We start from the raw sequence: 16,780 nt of genomic DNA, 5'->3' as shown, positions 1-16,780 counted from the left end.
ATTGAAGAAGCTGCCAAATCCTGGGTAATCCTGACTGTTGTTCCTTGATATTTGAATTGGTTTTGTCTGGCAATTTACAGTATTTTTTTTCCTTGAGATAGTAGTTTTGAAGTTTTGCAACAATGTTCCTTGAGGTTTCCTTGTGGGAGCTCTTTCTGAAGGTGATAGAAATATTTTTTTCAATCAATATTTCCCCCTCTGTTTTTAGAATATTGTCACAATTTTCCTTAATGATCTCTTGTAGAATGCTATCCAGGCTCTTTTTTGGAGGCTTTCAGGTAGGCCAATAATTTTTAAATTGCCTCTTATGGATCTATTTTCTATGTCAGCTGTTTTCCCAATGAGATATTTCACATTTTCTTCCATTTTAATTTTTTAGTTTGACCAGTTTTTGCTCTCTCACAAAGTCATTAATTTCCATTTGCCCTTTTCTAGTTTTTAATGTGTGATTTTCTTCTTTAGCTTTTGTATATTTTTTCCCATTTGGTTAATTCTATGGTTTAAGGAATTGTTTTTTTCAGACTATTTTTTTCTTTCCTTTTCCAAATTGTTGACTCTCTCATGCATATCTCTCATTTATTTTTCATTTTTTTCTTCTGTCTCTCTTATTTGGCTTTTAAAATCTTTTATGAGCATTTCTAAGATATCTCTTTGGGCTTGAGACTAATTCATATCACTCTGAGATTTTTTCTATGGACAATCTGTCCTCATCTTGAGTGTGTATTTTGGTCTGCCCTGTCACCACAGTAGCTTACTACAGTAGCAAGATTCTTTTCTTTCTGCCTCATTTTCTTTCCTTTTCTTTTGGTATTTTCTCTTATTTTATTTTTAAGGTCAAGCTCTGCTCCTGGGGTATAGGGAGTGCTACCCCCAACTTCCTGTGCAGCTCTGAACTTTGGCTTTGAACACAGAGGCCCCTTGTGTTTGTAGGGGATAGCTTTGCCTGTTCTTTTCAGGAAATAGACTGGTTTCCAGAGTTTGACTTCTGAACTGAGACTGGAAGCTATCCCACTGATTTGCTCTTTTACTGAGCCAGGACTGAGGGTCTTAATTATAGATTTGCTGTGATTAAGACCTTTCACCAGCTTCCCTGCAATTTTTCTGAGCTGGACTGAACACCCTTTTCACGCCAGTGAGACTGACCTTTTTTGAAGTTTTTTCAGTCTATCTTGAGCTAGAGAGTGGTTTCATTCTGTCAGACTCTGTTCAGAGGCTTGGTTTCATATGATTTTCAAGAGAGATTTGTAATTGAAAAAGTAACAGACTGTAAGTTCACCTTTTGTAGATTTAATATAAACATCCTTGGTGCAAAGATTTTTTTATTTATTTTTGTTATCATAGAAAAATTCTTTAAATCTTTTGGAGAACATTCAAGTAGCAACTAACAGAAATTGTCCTAGAATAACTTCTTATTATGCTTTTGTATTTATTGTTTTACACATTATTGAACATATAGATTTTTTGAAGTCTTTATGAATCATGTTGGGAGAGAAAAATCAGAGCAAAAGGGAAAAACCATGGTAGAGATTAAAAAACAGAAAAAAAAAGTGAACATAGCATGTGTTGATTTATATTCAGTCTCCTTAGAGGATTCAGATGACATTTTCTGTCCAAAGTCTATTGTGATTGCTTTGGATCACTGAACGTCTGAGAACTGAGTCTTTCATAATTAATCATCATACATTCTTGCTGTTACTGTGTACAATGTATTTCTGGTTCTGCTTGTTTCGCTTAGCATCTGTTAATGTAAATCTTTCTAGGCCTTTCTAAAATAGGCTTGTTCATCATTTTTTACAGAACAATAATATTCCTTTAAGTTCATATTCCGCAACTTGTTCAGCCATTCCCCAATTGATGGGCAACTACTCATTTTCCAATTCTTTCCTCCCACAAAAAGAGCTGCTATAAATATTTTTGTACATGTGGGTCCTTTTCCCTCTTTTAAGATTTCTTTGGGATACAGATCCAGTAATGGCACTGCTGGGTATTTTTTTTCTAATAAATTTATTTATTTTTAATACACATTACTTCATGAATCATGTTGGGAGAGAAAAGTCAGAGCAAAAGGGAAAAGACATGGGAGAGATGAAAACAAAAGAGAAAAAAGAAGTGAACATAGCATGTGTTGATTTATATTTAGTCTCCTTAGTTTTTTTTTTTTTTTTCTGGATGCAGATGGTGTTTTCTGTCAAATGTCATTTTTAAGATTTTTCTGGATTGGTGTTAAGTCTGGGTGATTTGGGACAACATTTCAGTCTGTGATAATGGTCTAGTTCTAGTTCAGTTTATTATTTGGTGAAGATGAAAGAGAAGATGACAATGATGATGAGGACAATCTTGATTTCCACCTTCTATCATCAGTGTAGCACACATTAGCGATATTTGCCAAGATGAAGAAATTTTGACTTAGCTTGAGACTTTTCAGAAAGTAGAGCCATGGCCTATGTGAGCACTGCACTAAAATCCAGGTGGTTCTAACTTTCCCTTTTCCTCCTTGTTGCAGGTTGGCCATGGGTGAACCTCTCAGTCATGGGATTCCTGTATTCTTATTCCCATGTGGGCATTGCCTGGTCTCAGACTTATGCCACAGATTAATACTATCTACCTCCTACTCCTGGTCAGACGTCCATTTTGGGAAGATTACTTTGACATCTGAGTGGAGAAGGGACTGGAGTAGAAAGAGACTTTAGACAATGAAACCATTGGAAGAAGATGGCACCTCTTCATGATTTCCAACTGAAGGACTACTCACTGAGAGGAACTCAGGAGCCATCTTCTACATCATCTTCATTAGTTTTGTCAAAGACACCTCCAGAAGAACCCAACCTGGGGCTGAGACCTTGAAATCACACAGCATATTTCCCACCAGAGGAATTTTATATTTAAAGAAACTGAGAGCAAGAAGAGAGCTTTAAAGCCAGGGCTGTGCTGTAATCACTACAAATCACTCCTCAATTTATTATTTTGTTGATTGAGAAAACATCAACAATGCAGATTAAACTTGCATGACATGGGTACTCTTTTTCCTCCCAGAAGAGCTCATTGTTAAATGTTTACCAGCACACCACTGTTTATAGCTAATATATGGGAACATAGGCTTTGGAGTTTAAAGAAACTTTGTACATCATCTAATGTGATCCTCTCTGCCATTTTTGCATATGAGGAATGTGAAGACTAGAGAAATGAAAGGATTTTCCCAAGATTATATAGTGAATAGCAGAGTTAGAATTCAAATCCAGATCATCTGACACCACATTCAGTGCTCTTTCCACCAAACAGATGTTGCTCTTTGTTTAAGGTAGGGACCCAAATATGTATACAAAATGAAAATTTAAAGAAAAAAGAGAGGAGGAGGAAAGAGAATGGAGAGAGCATAGTATAGAAGCATTTTCTTTTTTTTTTTTTTTTGCTGATTAATTTGGTTCTCTTTTGTTAAATGCTAACCTTTTCATGAATTTATCCTTTATTTCATGTGTTTTTGTTAATAGTAATTGAGCTTAATATGAATTTAAGCAGTTATATTTACTGATTAGTGGCTAGAACATCACATTGATTTTATATTTTGTTTTTGTTGATTGTCATTTAGTTCCTAATATTTTAAAAAGCAACAAAATTTACTGATTAGAGGAATAGACTATCCTCCCATTCCACTGAGAACCTTGTTTCTTGAGTATTTATTCATTCACTGGACATTAAGTGCCCACCATAAGCATATATAGAATGTGTAATGTGTGGGGGGCTGAGGAAGACACAGTGGTAATGCTCACTCCAGATTGTGGCAGTACAGTTGGCCCACACTCTGTGCCCATCTTTGGTGCTTACTATATGCAACAAACTAGGATTAAATGTCTTACCATGGGGTGAGATTTATAGACCAATAAAGGAATGAGAAACAGAGACAGAGAGCGATAGACAAAAGAAGAAAGACAGAGACAGCAAAACACCCCAAATAACTTTAATACATAGTCTATCAGAGAAGTGCAAGAAAAAGTTGTATAATTATTCAGCAGAATGTTGTAGAGAGAATTCTTGTTCTGGGTTTGGTTAGACTAGAAGACCTTTACAATCCTTTTTTTATTTTCTTTTTCTAATATTCACTGGATATAAAGAAGAGACTCATTAACAAGAGATCTGGGGGAGAAAGGGGAAGAAAGAGAGAGAAGTGGAGCATGTGTGTTCGACAGAACCTTCATCTACCTCTTGTATTTCCTAGTCCTCTGTAAGGTTTAACTCGTGTCACCTCCTATCTTGTTTCCTTGATTCTTCTACTTTTACTTTTCCATATATATTTTGTTCCTTCCCCGTAGAATGTAAGCTCCTTGAGGGCAGAAACTATTTCCATTTTTGTTTTTGTATTTTTAATTCTAAGGACATAGCAGATGCCTAATAAATGCTTTTGAACTGAATTGCATTGAATCTCCTGACCAGTGTATTTCTGTAATATTTCTACTATATATTCAAGTATGCCTTCTCCCATGTCCTGTCATATATTTTCCATGTCTTAAATTCCTTGTGCTATTTATTTCCTCAACAGAAAATAATTGAAGTTAGTCGTGCATTTGTGGCAAGATCTTCAGGATATGGCAGAGTAAAACTTTTTCCTTTATATGCTGGTAAGGAGTTGATGCTTTTACTTTTTTTAATTTAATCATCACATGTGATTCCTTATTTTGTCATCACAACCTGTGAGGTTCCCACACCCTGTGGACGGAGGGCAACATGACAATCAGCTAAATAGTATGTATTTTCCTAAGCAACATTCATAAACACTTCTGGACACCTTTAGGGAAAAGGTTCTGAGTTTGTATCTAACGAATATATAGTCTTTGCTCAGTAATTTTTGTCACATTCGTCTGATTGTCTTACTCTTCTACAGAAATTTTCAGTGGCTTCTGACAAAGTATGAACTTTGATCCTGTTATTTAAGGCCATTACAAATATGGTTTCGACTATACTTCTGGTTTTATGTCATATCACTCCCTTCTGTGTACTTTACATTTCATCCAAACTGGAATAATTCCTTGTTGCCCATTCTCCTGTCTGTTTTCCCATCTCTGGACTTTGGCTCATATCTATGCTTATACCCATTTCTATGCCTCTGTGTTCCCTCTCATACTTCTGACTCCTAAAGTCTCTCCCTTACTTGAGCCCCAATCCTTATGTTTTTCTATGAACAAAATAAGAATGACTTCTGCCTCCTCCAGTGTCTCCTAGCTCTTGATCTGAACTTATCTCCTTTTTATTATAACCATTTATATTTATATCTTTCCTATAATTCCAAATGGAAAGGTTCTGTGCTCCATCTTGTAGGTGACATTGTACTGATTGCATCTCTCCCCAGAATACTACAGGGTCTACTCAATTATGTTTAGTCACTTGAAAGAGATCAGCCCAATCATCCACACATTAGAATGTGCAGTTGGAGGAACAACCAATCGAGAGACAATATATATGAGTATGTGTGTCTGTGTATATGCATCTGTGTGTGCATATATATGTGTGTGTGTATATATATATATATATATATATATTAATATGTGTGTATAGACAACCAATTGAGACATAGTATGTGTCTGTATGGTATGTATGTATCTGTCTGTCTGTGTGTGTGTGTGTGTATACACACACACACACACAGAAACATATATATACATGTATGTGTGTGTGTAGGTATAGACAACCAATTGAGATTATAATGTGTATATGCATATATACATACATACATGTGTATACACACATATATGTCTGTGAATGTGTATAAAAATATATATACATACATATACTGTATCTTAATTGGTTATCTATCTATCTATCTATATATATGTATCTATACATACATTCATACTTCAGAAAGGTGATTCAATTGTTCCAGCTTTCTATTCTTTCATTTAGAAAACAGAAGAAATTAACCTGCCTATCTCTCTGAAAAATTACACATATGTGTATGTGTATGTGTATGTGATACAGATAGACAATGAGTTGGAACCAAAATTGAAGGAAGAAACAGTCCACATTGTATTAAAGAAATTACACAATGCTTTCAAGGCTTCCAAACTGATTGCCGCAATAAAGGACCCATATTCTGTTCTTTCCATTGCTCTTATTCTCCTGATGGTGGTCTTTGACATGAAAATTGTCATCACATCATGACTTCAGAAAAATCACAGTTTCAAGTAACCCAGAATGAAATGGAGAGTCATGATAGCCTAATGATGGATCCTCACAACAACCTTATAAAGTAGATGCTATGATCATTCACATTTTACAGATGAAAAAACTCTGAGGCTGAGGTTAAATGTCTTGCCCAGGATTATTCACTAAGTGTCTGAGGGAGTATTCTAACTCAAATCTTCCTAACTTCTAGTACAGGCTCTATCCAAAATACCATTCAGTTGGCATTGATCTTAATGATATTACTTTGCCCTAAAAAATAGCACTTATTATCCCAAATTGAAAATATGTTGTCTAAGTCTCCCTTGTACATCCCTCTCTATCCTTCCATTTCTTATCTTCTTCCTGCTTTGCCTCTTCCTTCCTTCCCCTCTTCCTTCTATTTCTTCTTCCTCCTCCCCCTCTTCCTCCTCCTACCCCTCTTCCTCCTCTTCCTTCCTGTTCCTCTTCCTTGTCATTCCTCCTCCTTCCTCTTGCTCCTTCTCTTTCTCTCTCTTTCTCTTTATGTGACTTTCCTCCTTCTTCCTCCTCCTCCTTCTTCTTCCTCCTCTTTCTTCCTGTTCCCTCCTCTTCCTCCTCCTCCTCTTCTTTCATCTTTCTTCTCCTCCTCTTCCTTCTTTCTCCTCCTCCTCTTCTCTCTTTTTCTTCCTCCTCCTCTTTCCTCTCCTCCTCTTGCTCTTCCTCCTCTTTCTCCTCCTTCCCTCTCTTTCTCTTTTTAGAGAGATAAACAGATCAGGAATTAATTTCCTCTATTTTCAAATGGAAAAAAGAAAGACCTGGAGAAATTGAATGACTTTCTAAAGCCACAAAACCAGCTGCTTCTGAAATGCAGTTTTCTGATCAGTCTAAGGTACTTTCCAACAAGCCATAATCACGCTCCTAGATCTTTTTCTCCAATACTTCAATTTTTATTTATTAGTTTTTTTTTTATTATCAAAAGAACCAATTATGGGCAAAATAGGATGTATAATAGATACCAGGAATGGTAAATATAAAAGGGAGTGGCAACACCCCAATTTAAATAAATGTTTCTGGTTTATTCCATTGACTCAATGTACTTTAAAAAAGAATTCCATTAGCCAACTCTGGGTGTGATGTTAGAGTCTTCTTTAGTTCAGATCCAATCTTAGACACTTACTAGCTATGTGACCACAGGCAAATTACTTAAACCTACTTTCAAATGTTTTCTTATCTATAAAATAAGCTAGAGAAGGGAATACCAAACTGCTTCAGTGTTATTGCCAAGAAAACCCCAATTGGCATCATGAAAAATTGTAAATGATTGTAAAATGATTCAACAATAACAATAACAGCCCCTATATTGGTTTACGTAATTCTCTGGCTTGTTTTCTTTATATTCAAATGTATGTTGTGAGTGAGTGCGTGTGTGTTTTGTGTGTGTGTGTGTGTGTGTGTGTGTGTGTGTGTGTGTGTGATCACCTCTCTTAGCCAAAAGCAGCCTTGCACTAAAGTCGTGCAGCCTCTCACTTCCTGTGCTTCTTTAGGGGGCTCACTCCACTTCTGTAATACCTTGTTGTCACCCTCTATAAAATGAATAAAATAATCATTTTTACAACAGCAATTACATGGCTAAAGTAAGACCAAAAATAGAAAGTAGTTTTGAAGAAGTTTTTAAGTTTTGTGCTAATGTAAAATATTGCAGTACATGTAGTCATGCCATGGCTAAATCATTCAGGTTCACGCACAGACTTCCTGCATTGCAGTGAGAAATATGCTGCATTCATTTTTCTTCCTTACTTGGGAATGGGGGTTATTATGAAGACTAAGAATCCCTTTTCAGAAGTATTTTAAAAATAATTTTTAAAGAATCTTGAAATGGAAATGTATTAAGATTTGTAAAGCATTATACAAACACCATTGACTACCTGAGTATTAGAGGCCAATACTATTATTATACCTATATTTAAAGATGAGAAAACTGAACCAGGCTGAAATAAAATCACTTATCCAGTCACAGAGCAAGTGTTTGAGGACAGACTTAAATTCATAAGTTTCTGATTTCATCATTCCACCTAGTTGCCTATTTTTAAACAAATGATGAAAACACATTTCAGTTAGAGGTTAATGAAAATAATGGCGTAATTATTTTCGTATATAAGTCCACAGACTTTCTGAAATCTACCCATTGGCCTTTTTTTTTCCAAGGGGAGGTGGAGTGTATCTGTGAATCCCAGGTTAAGAATACCTATTTTGCAGCAATTTAAAGACTCTCTAAAAATCCATTCCCATTTTCTCTCCTCCCTTGTCTTTTTTTCTCTTTCTTCCAAAGTCCAACATGGATATAAGATAAGGAGGGAAAGAGTTAGATTGCACCAATAAGGACTTCATATACCCAAATCCATAGTATGATAAAATATTCAATAATGAATCATTACCATACAGTTTTTTTTTCTTATTCCTCATCTGCAAAGGCTGAAAAGATTTCTTCCAGTTTTAATTCCAAGTCTTCCCTAACAAAAGATTCATTGATTGCATTCTTGAGGTCCAACGCCTCAGTCTAGACATGGGCAAGGAGCTCCCTTCTCAGGCCTTCCACTCATACTCACACCCCCAAGAGATGTTCATTGTCTAATAGGCCCAGGGACATACAGTGACCATCAGGTTCTATGAGAAGAATATAAGCTGGTGGTCAAAATATTTCTCAGTTACCAGAACTAAGGCCCAGCAGGCAGACTGTGCCCTGAGTTCATCATAACATAACATAATCCTTTGCACCCTGGAATGATCTCACCCTCTGGCAATGTCACTAAGAACTTTAGTTCTCCCTATTTCCCAGGGCTGTCTGTCACATGTTCACAATTCCTGTTCCTTGTCCTATTAGGTACCGCCCTCCTGTCCTTGTCTAGTTCTGTGCCCCATTCTAACCAAGAGAACTGTTGTGGGCCAACCCCTTTCACATATATAAATGGCCCCAGCTTCAGTAGAGTTAAACCCCCCTTGGGGGAGAGGCAGTGGGATTCCATTTGCAAATGTTATTTTCCTTATTTTGAAATTAATTGCACTTCTGTCTCTAGGCTGCTTTGTGCTGCTCCTACCACCCAGAGGTTAGAGGCAGCTTCCAATCCCTTTAATACTGAGAAAGTCCTACTGAGATCATTTTCAGATTTCTCTCTACAAAATTGGTTCTACCTCTGCTATTTTTATTCCCATGGGTTCTGGATGACAGGTCTCAAGCCTGGGAGAAAGCATTTCCCCCCAAGAAGTCTTCTCCCTATAACCAAATCAGAAGGATCTGGCTGCTCTTGCTATTCACACAACATGCAGACTGAATTCCTCCATTAGTTCAATAGTTCACCCAGTAAAAGTAGACATGAAAAAATAGTTTTATATTTATCTACCATAGTGCCTTGCACATATGTTTCTAGAATTGAATTGATCCAAACAATTAGTAGTAACAAGATGTTGTAGAAATAGTGTTGCCCTTGTGAATTGAACTATCCCAGCTTTACTGTGTGGTGTGACCACAGGCAAGTCATTTTGCTCTTCTGTAAAATGAGAATAATATTTGCAGAGTAGACATGAAGTAGGTGGTGCAAAATTATTTCTAACTCAGGGAGTGTATATTCTATAAGTATAACTTGTGCATAGAGAAGTAAAAAAAAGGTAATTTGAAAAGAGAGAGTGTTAGCAACTGTGGTGTAGATGGGGAGAATTATGAGAAGGTTTTGCAGAGGAAGTGGCATCTATACTGAATTTTTAACATTAGGTTTCAGAGAGGAAAGTTGAGGAGGAAGAACATTCCAGGTATAAGGGGCTGTCTGGGCAAAGGCACTGAGGTTAGAGATGGGTTGTTGAGTCTAGTACTATATATAGTCTAACTGGAATACAGTTTTGAAGGGGATTAAGGTGAGTTAGGGTTGGAAAAGTAGACTGGAATCTGATTATTACAGGCCTTAGATGTGTCAGGCAGAGTTTGTTTCACTTTTTATCCCAAAGATAATAGGAAGCCCATAAAGGATTTGAGTGAGCATCTGTGCCTTAAGAAAGCTATTTTGGCAGCTCTGTGGAGGATGGATTGGAAAGGGAGAAACTGGAGTCAGAGAAGCCAGTTAGGAGGCGACTGCTTTTGCAGGAAAGATAGGAAAAGGATATGGGGTCTAGACAATAATGATTCTTCTTGATCTGCCATTCTTATACTCTGCTTCTGAAAGGTTTTCAACTTGCTCCATAAGGTGGCTGACACAGCCTGTTATTTTCATACAGGTACTTAATTGGGGGCTTTTAAGAACAAGGCCTTTTTTTAGGGATTCTATTTCTTCCCTGTCCCATGGGGGGTAGACACTTTCCCAACCTCCCTAGGAGAAATGAATATTAATTCTTGTGAAGTGCTTCCCAAAACTGAAACTTGGGCACCTGGGTCTTCTTCTGCTGTTGTCCTCTGTGGGGATACCAACAGGGGGATTCTGAGTCGTGAGTTTCCAGATTCCACAATCCCCACTCACCTGAGGCCATGGAAAGAAGAGTCAAGCAGAAAAAAACAGCCCACCCTTGAGAGTATTAAGAATATTAAGCAACCTATGTCTAATGTTTGCCACTGCTTTTTCCTTCCAGACTTTGCTAGGTTGGCGCTGACCTGTAGTGTAGGATGTCCCACCTTTAGACCCTTTCTGGGCATTGTTTCATCATGTTTGGCCTTCTTTCTTTGTTGTAAGCCTCCATAGTACTATAATTATGTTACAGTTTATGAATCCTCCCTTCCTATTCTCCCCTTACTAGATTTCCTTTATGTATTTGTTTCTTCCTTCATAAGAACATAATTATTTTGAGGGCAGAGATTGACATGCTTTTATTTCTATCCCCTAAACCTTTCCTAGGCTCTAGCACTCAGTAAGCACTTAAAGATAGTTCTATCTCTCTATCTTATCTTATTTTGTTTTGTCTTTATCTATCCATCCATCTATCTATCTATTTATCTATCTATCTATCTATCTACTACAATGCAATAAGAAATTATGAGTATGTAGATTTCAAAAAACCTGGAAAGACTCATATGAACAAAAGAACAAATATAAGCAAAGTGAAGTTAACAGAACTAGGAGAACATTAAACATGGTGACAGCATCATTGTGTGATAATCAACTATGAATAACTTAATTCTCTTCAGATATATAACAATCTAAGACAATTCTAAGAGATTCATGATGAAAATGCTATCCTCATCCAAAGAAAAAACTGAAAGACTCTACAAATCCAAGCAGAATATTTTCACTTTATTTTTTTTTCATTTTTTCCCCTTTTGGTCTGTTTCTTCTCTTACAACATGATTAATATCTCGCAATCATCTGTCACTCTGAATTTCTCTGTCTATCTGTCTAACTATCTGTCATATAGTTTGTTCTTCCACTCCTTCGTTATTCCCCACCAGGTACCAATTCTGGTACCTTTAGTTTGTGATCTTCAGCTAAATAATTTAATTTCTCAGCCTCAGTTTCTTCATCTAAAATGTAGGGATAATAACACCTACTACAGAGGAAAGGTTTTGAAAATCAAAGGATATGATACATGTAAAGAGATTTGAAAATTTCAAAGCACTATTATATCAGTTAGTAATACAGCTTAATACTGTTATTTCCTACTCCCTACTCTTGCCCAAGGCTCCTTATTTTGCAGAGGAACAAATAAGAAAATCCCCACATATGTTCTTTCAAGCAATCTTACATTATGTGAGTCTAAACCCATAGAATCTTAAAGTTTGGACAAGATCTCAGGCCAGCTAATATCTTATTTTAAAACTGATGAAACAAAGCAGATTACCTTTTTCAAGGCCATATAGAAGATCTGTGAGCATGGATCAGGGCATCATGTTTTATGGAAAGAGAGGTGACCCAGTAAGAAAAATATTATGGGTTCCAGTACCAGAGAAAGACAGCCGCAGTTTCAGAGAGGCTGACAGATTGGTGAAATGAGTTTGGCTGCTATTTCCTTCATTGAGAGTCATTTCTTGTCATCTCCCTCCATCAACTTGCACCACCCCTGCCCCAAGCAAAATTGAGGTTCAGTTTTTCATAAAAGCTAGATGGTGCCATAGAGCACAAAGTGCAAAACCTGGAGTCAGGGAGACTAATGTTCTTGAATTCAAATCTGGCCTCAGACATTTATTAGCTGTGTGACCCTGGACTAGTCACTTAACTCTGCCTCAATTTCCTCATCTGTAAAAAGATCTAGAGAAGGATATGGCGAAGCACTCTGGTATCTCTGCCAAGAAAGCTCCAAATTAGGGTCACAAAGGGTTGGACATGACCAAAAATGACTGAACAAAAGAAATCAGTATGAGGCAAATGAGTGGACTTTTCCGAGCCTCCAAGAATTCACAGGCAAGCTAAGCTGGAATTCCTGTGCTTGTTTTACTTCCCCAAATAAAAGCAATAGCTAGAGAGTTCAAGAGGAATAGAAATGGGAACTGCAGGAGAATCATTTAAAGACTCAAAAGGAGGGTGTGGGATTGTTCTGCTCCTGATCTTCCTCTTTAGGCCAGTCCATGAAAGGAAGTAGGCTCTTTTCCCATAGCCTCTTACTATTGGTTATAGTTGTTTTCCCCTCAATTTCTAGAGGACTGCTTTTCGTAGATGTTAACAAGCAAATCTATTTTATAACTTAAAAAATATTCCAAGTCTCCTGTATTGTAATAAATAGTCTTGACCTCAAACAACTATTCCTGTAACAGAGCCCTCACCTTTCACTAGGGAAAGGAAATTAGCAAGAGGAAAAAAGTAATGGAAAAAACTGATTTTATATTTCAACTTAAACTTTTCTGCTTGTTACTTTATTTCTGAACTGTATTCTCTGAAAAAAGAAATGGAAAGGTACATATATAATGTGTATATATATATATATATATATGTATATATATATATATTTCTCTCTCTCTCTATATATATATGCATGCACATGTATAGAAGTGTGTGTATATATGTGTGTTGCAGATGGTGTTTAAAATCTGCTTCCTCTCATTCTTTTGAAAAATATCAACAAATTTAGTCAGTCTTTGATTCAATTATCCTGATGTTGGGTAGTTATGGAGCAGGTAATTCTGAGGGAAGATGACTCTGAAACAATCCTGTTGACCTTTGCCATTTTGTATTTTTGGCCTCCCACTTGAAAGTTGATAAAGGAAGATAAGAGACATGACTTGTGAAAAGCTGACTTGTCTAAGGTCTCCAGCCCACTAACAAGTACTTAAAGATGTACTACATATATCTTGGCTCAAGCATGAAACCTAAAAAGGGAAAGAATCAAGGGAGGGAAAAAAAAGGGTGGAATTTCATATCCCCATTTAAATTTTGCAGTTTGTGCTTTTTTATGTGTCAACTACATTTTCTTAAAAATAAAACTGAAAGATACTTAAATATGTATGTGGGTGTATATATATATAAAGTTTTATATATATATACATTTATATTACAGATGGAGTTCAAAATTTGCATTGACTCATTCTTTTTTTAAAAAACCTGAGCAAATTGATCCAGTCAGTCTTCATTTTCTGCTTCAGTTGGTTGGGAACCTTGCAGCAGGTTCAGAAGAGTTCATAATTTCATTTAATCCCTACCCCCAATTCTACATATGAGGAATCTGAGACTTGGGGTCTTATTCAATTATTTCCACCCTCTGAATTACATATTACAGGCATTATTATTGGGAAAATAGGTTCAGAGTTTTAGTGCCTTGTGCAGGTCGCCAAGTAAGTGACTTGCACAGAATCAGCTAGCCAGTGTTTGTCAGAAACAGGTCCTCCTGCCTCAATGGCTTATTCTGTTATGTTACATGCTAATTCAGAATCAATTGTAATTTTAATTAGTTGAACCTAAAAATGTCAATTTACCTATAAAGCAAGGATTTACTAAGCATATTAACATGCCTGGTGCTTAGCACAGTGCCTGACATACTAATAAATGTTTGGTTGATTGATATGCAGATAGTTAAATGAATGTATGGATCTCATCAATGTCAATGTGCCTTCCAAACATCCATCTCACAACTCATCTTTTCCTGACCATGCTATATAATAACTCTTGTCCATGTCCTTGCCCAGATTTATCTCAGAGGGTCCACCTTAGGTGCTATAGCCTTCTTTCCTTTGTCACATCAGAAGGATAGCAGAGGAGCATACAGGATGCTGATCAGCCCACCTTCTTTTTTGATTATATATTTCTTTGTCCCATGTCTTTATAGTTCTTTAATTATTCTAAGGTGTAGCCTGCTCATATTCATCATGTTCCTCACCTTACCTTTTGAGCATTACTCATTTTTAATTTTTTAGAAATGCTAGTGTCTCATAACTTAATAGTCATAAACAACATGAATAGATTCTTGGTGTTAAAAAGTTTGATGTTTGTTTTTAGACGTTTGGAATTATTAAAAGAAATTTATAATTTCCTGATTTCTAGCCTACTCTCCTCTTGCTGCTTAACTCTGGATACAACTTGTTTATTTAGATTGTCTGTTCAATATCTCTATAACAGTGGACAAGCTCAGCAGCAACTAATCTTGTGCATCTACTTGGGTTTTTCCATTTGGATGGTCAGGCCAAATTCTTTTGAGTGGTTCTAGACCTTCTTGAGGTTGCATCATTCCAAAGCTTGATCCAACCAATTCAAAGTAATGTACAAAAGACATCTATAGAGAACCATCCTTGTATTTTGAACTTTCACTGGCTCTCCTGGAACAAATCCTTTCCTTCCTTTAAGTTACCTCTGATATTTATATATAAATGTATAAAAAATGGATATTTAACCAACTATTATGGGTACTTTGTAAGATATAAGAAATTTCCAAGCCAATTATGTCATGTTTATTTATTAAATAATGTTGCTGTATTGAAACAGACATCCTGGTATTTCTGCTTACCAGTACTTGGAGAAGTTACCCTATGTAAAGAGTAAATATACTGTGGAATATTCTGTAATTCATTATATGAATGCTTGTTGATTGATTGAATGATTAGAAAGGGATCTCTGGTGTTTTTACTTAACAACACTTGGGTTATCCAAAATGGAAGAGTTACTGTATGTAGTTTAAAATAATTCTGCCCAATTTATTTTAAAAATATTTATTGTCACTGATTTTTTTAGTCAAATTGACGTTTGGCTCTGACATAGTTTGTGGGGAGCAGATGACATAGAGGTAGTGCTGATAATGAAGTTTATAGATTATCTAAAATGCTTACTTCCCCTTTTTGTCTTTGCTTCTCAGAATAACATGGGGATGAGAATTCTTGTCTATGCTTCTGGACTTGAGATATATTTATTTTTAAATTAATGAGTTTGAATGGCTTGAGAAAAGACCAGCAGTGCAAGAGCATCTGACATTTAACATCTGAAATGTCACTTCTCATTCCCATCTGCCTTGGGCAATGTAGGGGCCTGACCTAGAGAAACTGCCAAGGTCAATCCCAATCCCTACTTGTCATGATCTAAGCCTTCCTAGATAAGCTGGGCAACTACTCCTTAGTAGTAGTGCTACTACATTAGGTAGTGTGGTAGAAAGAGTGAAGTCAGAAGAGGGAGTTCAAGTACTAACTCTACTAGTTCTATCTATGTGAATAAGTCACTTGCCATCTCTTGAGTTTGGTTTTCTCATCTGTAAAAGGAGGGAATTGGACTAGATGACTTTTAAAGTTCTTTTTAGCTACATCCCTGCTTTAGCAAATTATAGTTTATACACACACACACACACACACACACACACACACACACACACCTGGGGAATTGAAAAGTTAACTGACTTGCCCAGGGTCACTCAGTCCCTATGTGACAAAATCTGAATTTGAATTCAGATCATCCTAACTCTGGAAAGAGCTTTCTACTTCTTATACCATACTAAATCTTTTCAATTTCCTGATAGGACAAATACTAATGAAGTCACAGATCTGGGCCAAAAAAAAAAATAGATGTTGGTAGAACAAGAAGGGTTAGGTCATTCTCCATTAGTTTGAGTAGGAAGCATTTTCATATAAAGAGAAAACAGGACCTAGAATAAACTAATTCTTCTTCAGAGGACCAGAAGAGGTGTGTTTTAGAAGTATAAAAATCAGAATGCTAATACTGTGTAACAGATGTCTTGGAATGAGAAACAATCCTGGCTGTGTGACCTTGGACTTTTATTCTCTCATTGTTCTTAGGCAAAGCTGGAGAAAAGGAGCTGACATGTAATGGTAGAGTTTCCTTATTCAGGGTTTCCTATGCCAACGAGATTACAACCCTCTTATCCCCTATCCCTATCTAAATTATGTATATATGTGTGTGTGTGTGTGTGTATACACATAAATGTACACATACACATAATGTATGCATGCATATATACATGAGTACACACACGTACATATATAGACACACGTGTCTATGTATATGTGTGGCATACATGAATATTAAGAACTGTGCAAGTTTTCAAGAACTATATAAATACTATTTCTTCTCCACCTTCTTCTCCACCTGCAGCTTTCTTCTCCCCCTTGATGTAACAATTATTAAAAAGTTGTGTTCAATTCAATTCTTTAGAAAATTCAGTCTTATTTCCCCAATTTAAGCACATGGGGCTGTCAGAAATGCTTTATTTCTGTCTGAGCTTTCAGTGGGCAGTGGGACCTCACAGC

The 16,780-nt window shown here is 36.4% G+C and overlaps 1 protein-coding gene across 1 annotated transcript in view; it reads left to right on the top strand.

Annotated features, from left to right (window-relative positions):
* Positions 1-4,411, top strand: part of HHAT (hedgehog acyltransferase) — a 478,276-nt gene extending 473,865 nt beyond the window's left edge. The window contains exon 11 of the mRNA XM_051998448.1: positions 2,504-4,411. Within this exon, the coding sequence (XP_051854408.1) occupies positions 2,504-2,595 (92 nt within the window). The 3' untranslated portion in view covers positions 2,596-4,411. The remainder of the gene's footprint in view (positions 1-2,503) is intronic.
* Positions 4,412-16,780: the final 12,369 nt, after the last annotated feature.

Source organism: Antechinus flavipes, chromosome 4 (genome assembly GCF_016432865.1).
Source record: "Antechinus flavipes isolate AdamAnt ecotype Samford, QLD, Australia chromosome 4, AdamAnt_v2, whole genome shotgun sequence".
NCBI lineage: Eukaryota > Metazoa > Chordata > Mammalia > Dasyuromorphia > Dasyuridae > Antechinus > Antechinus flavipes.
The sequence above is the reverse complement of the archived record's forward strand: the minus strand, read 5'-3'. Positions and strand labels throughout refer to the sequence as shown.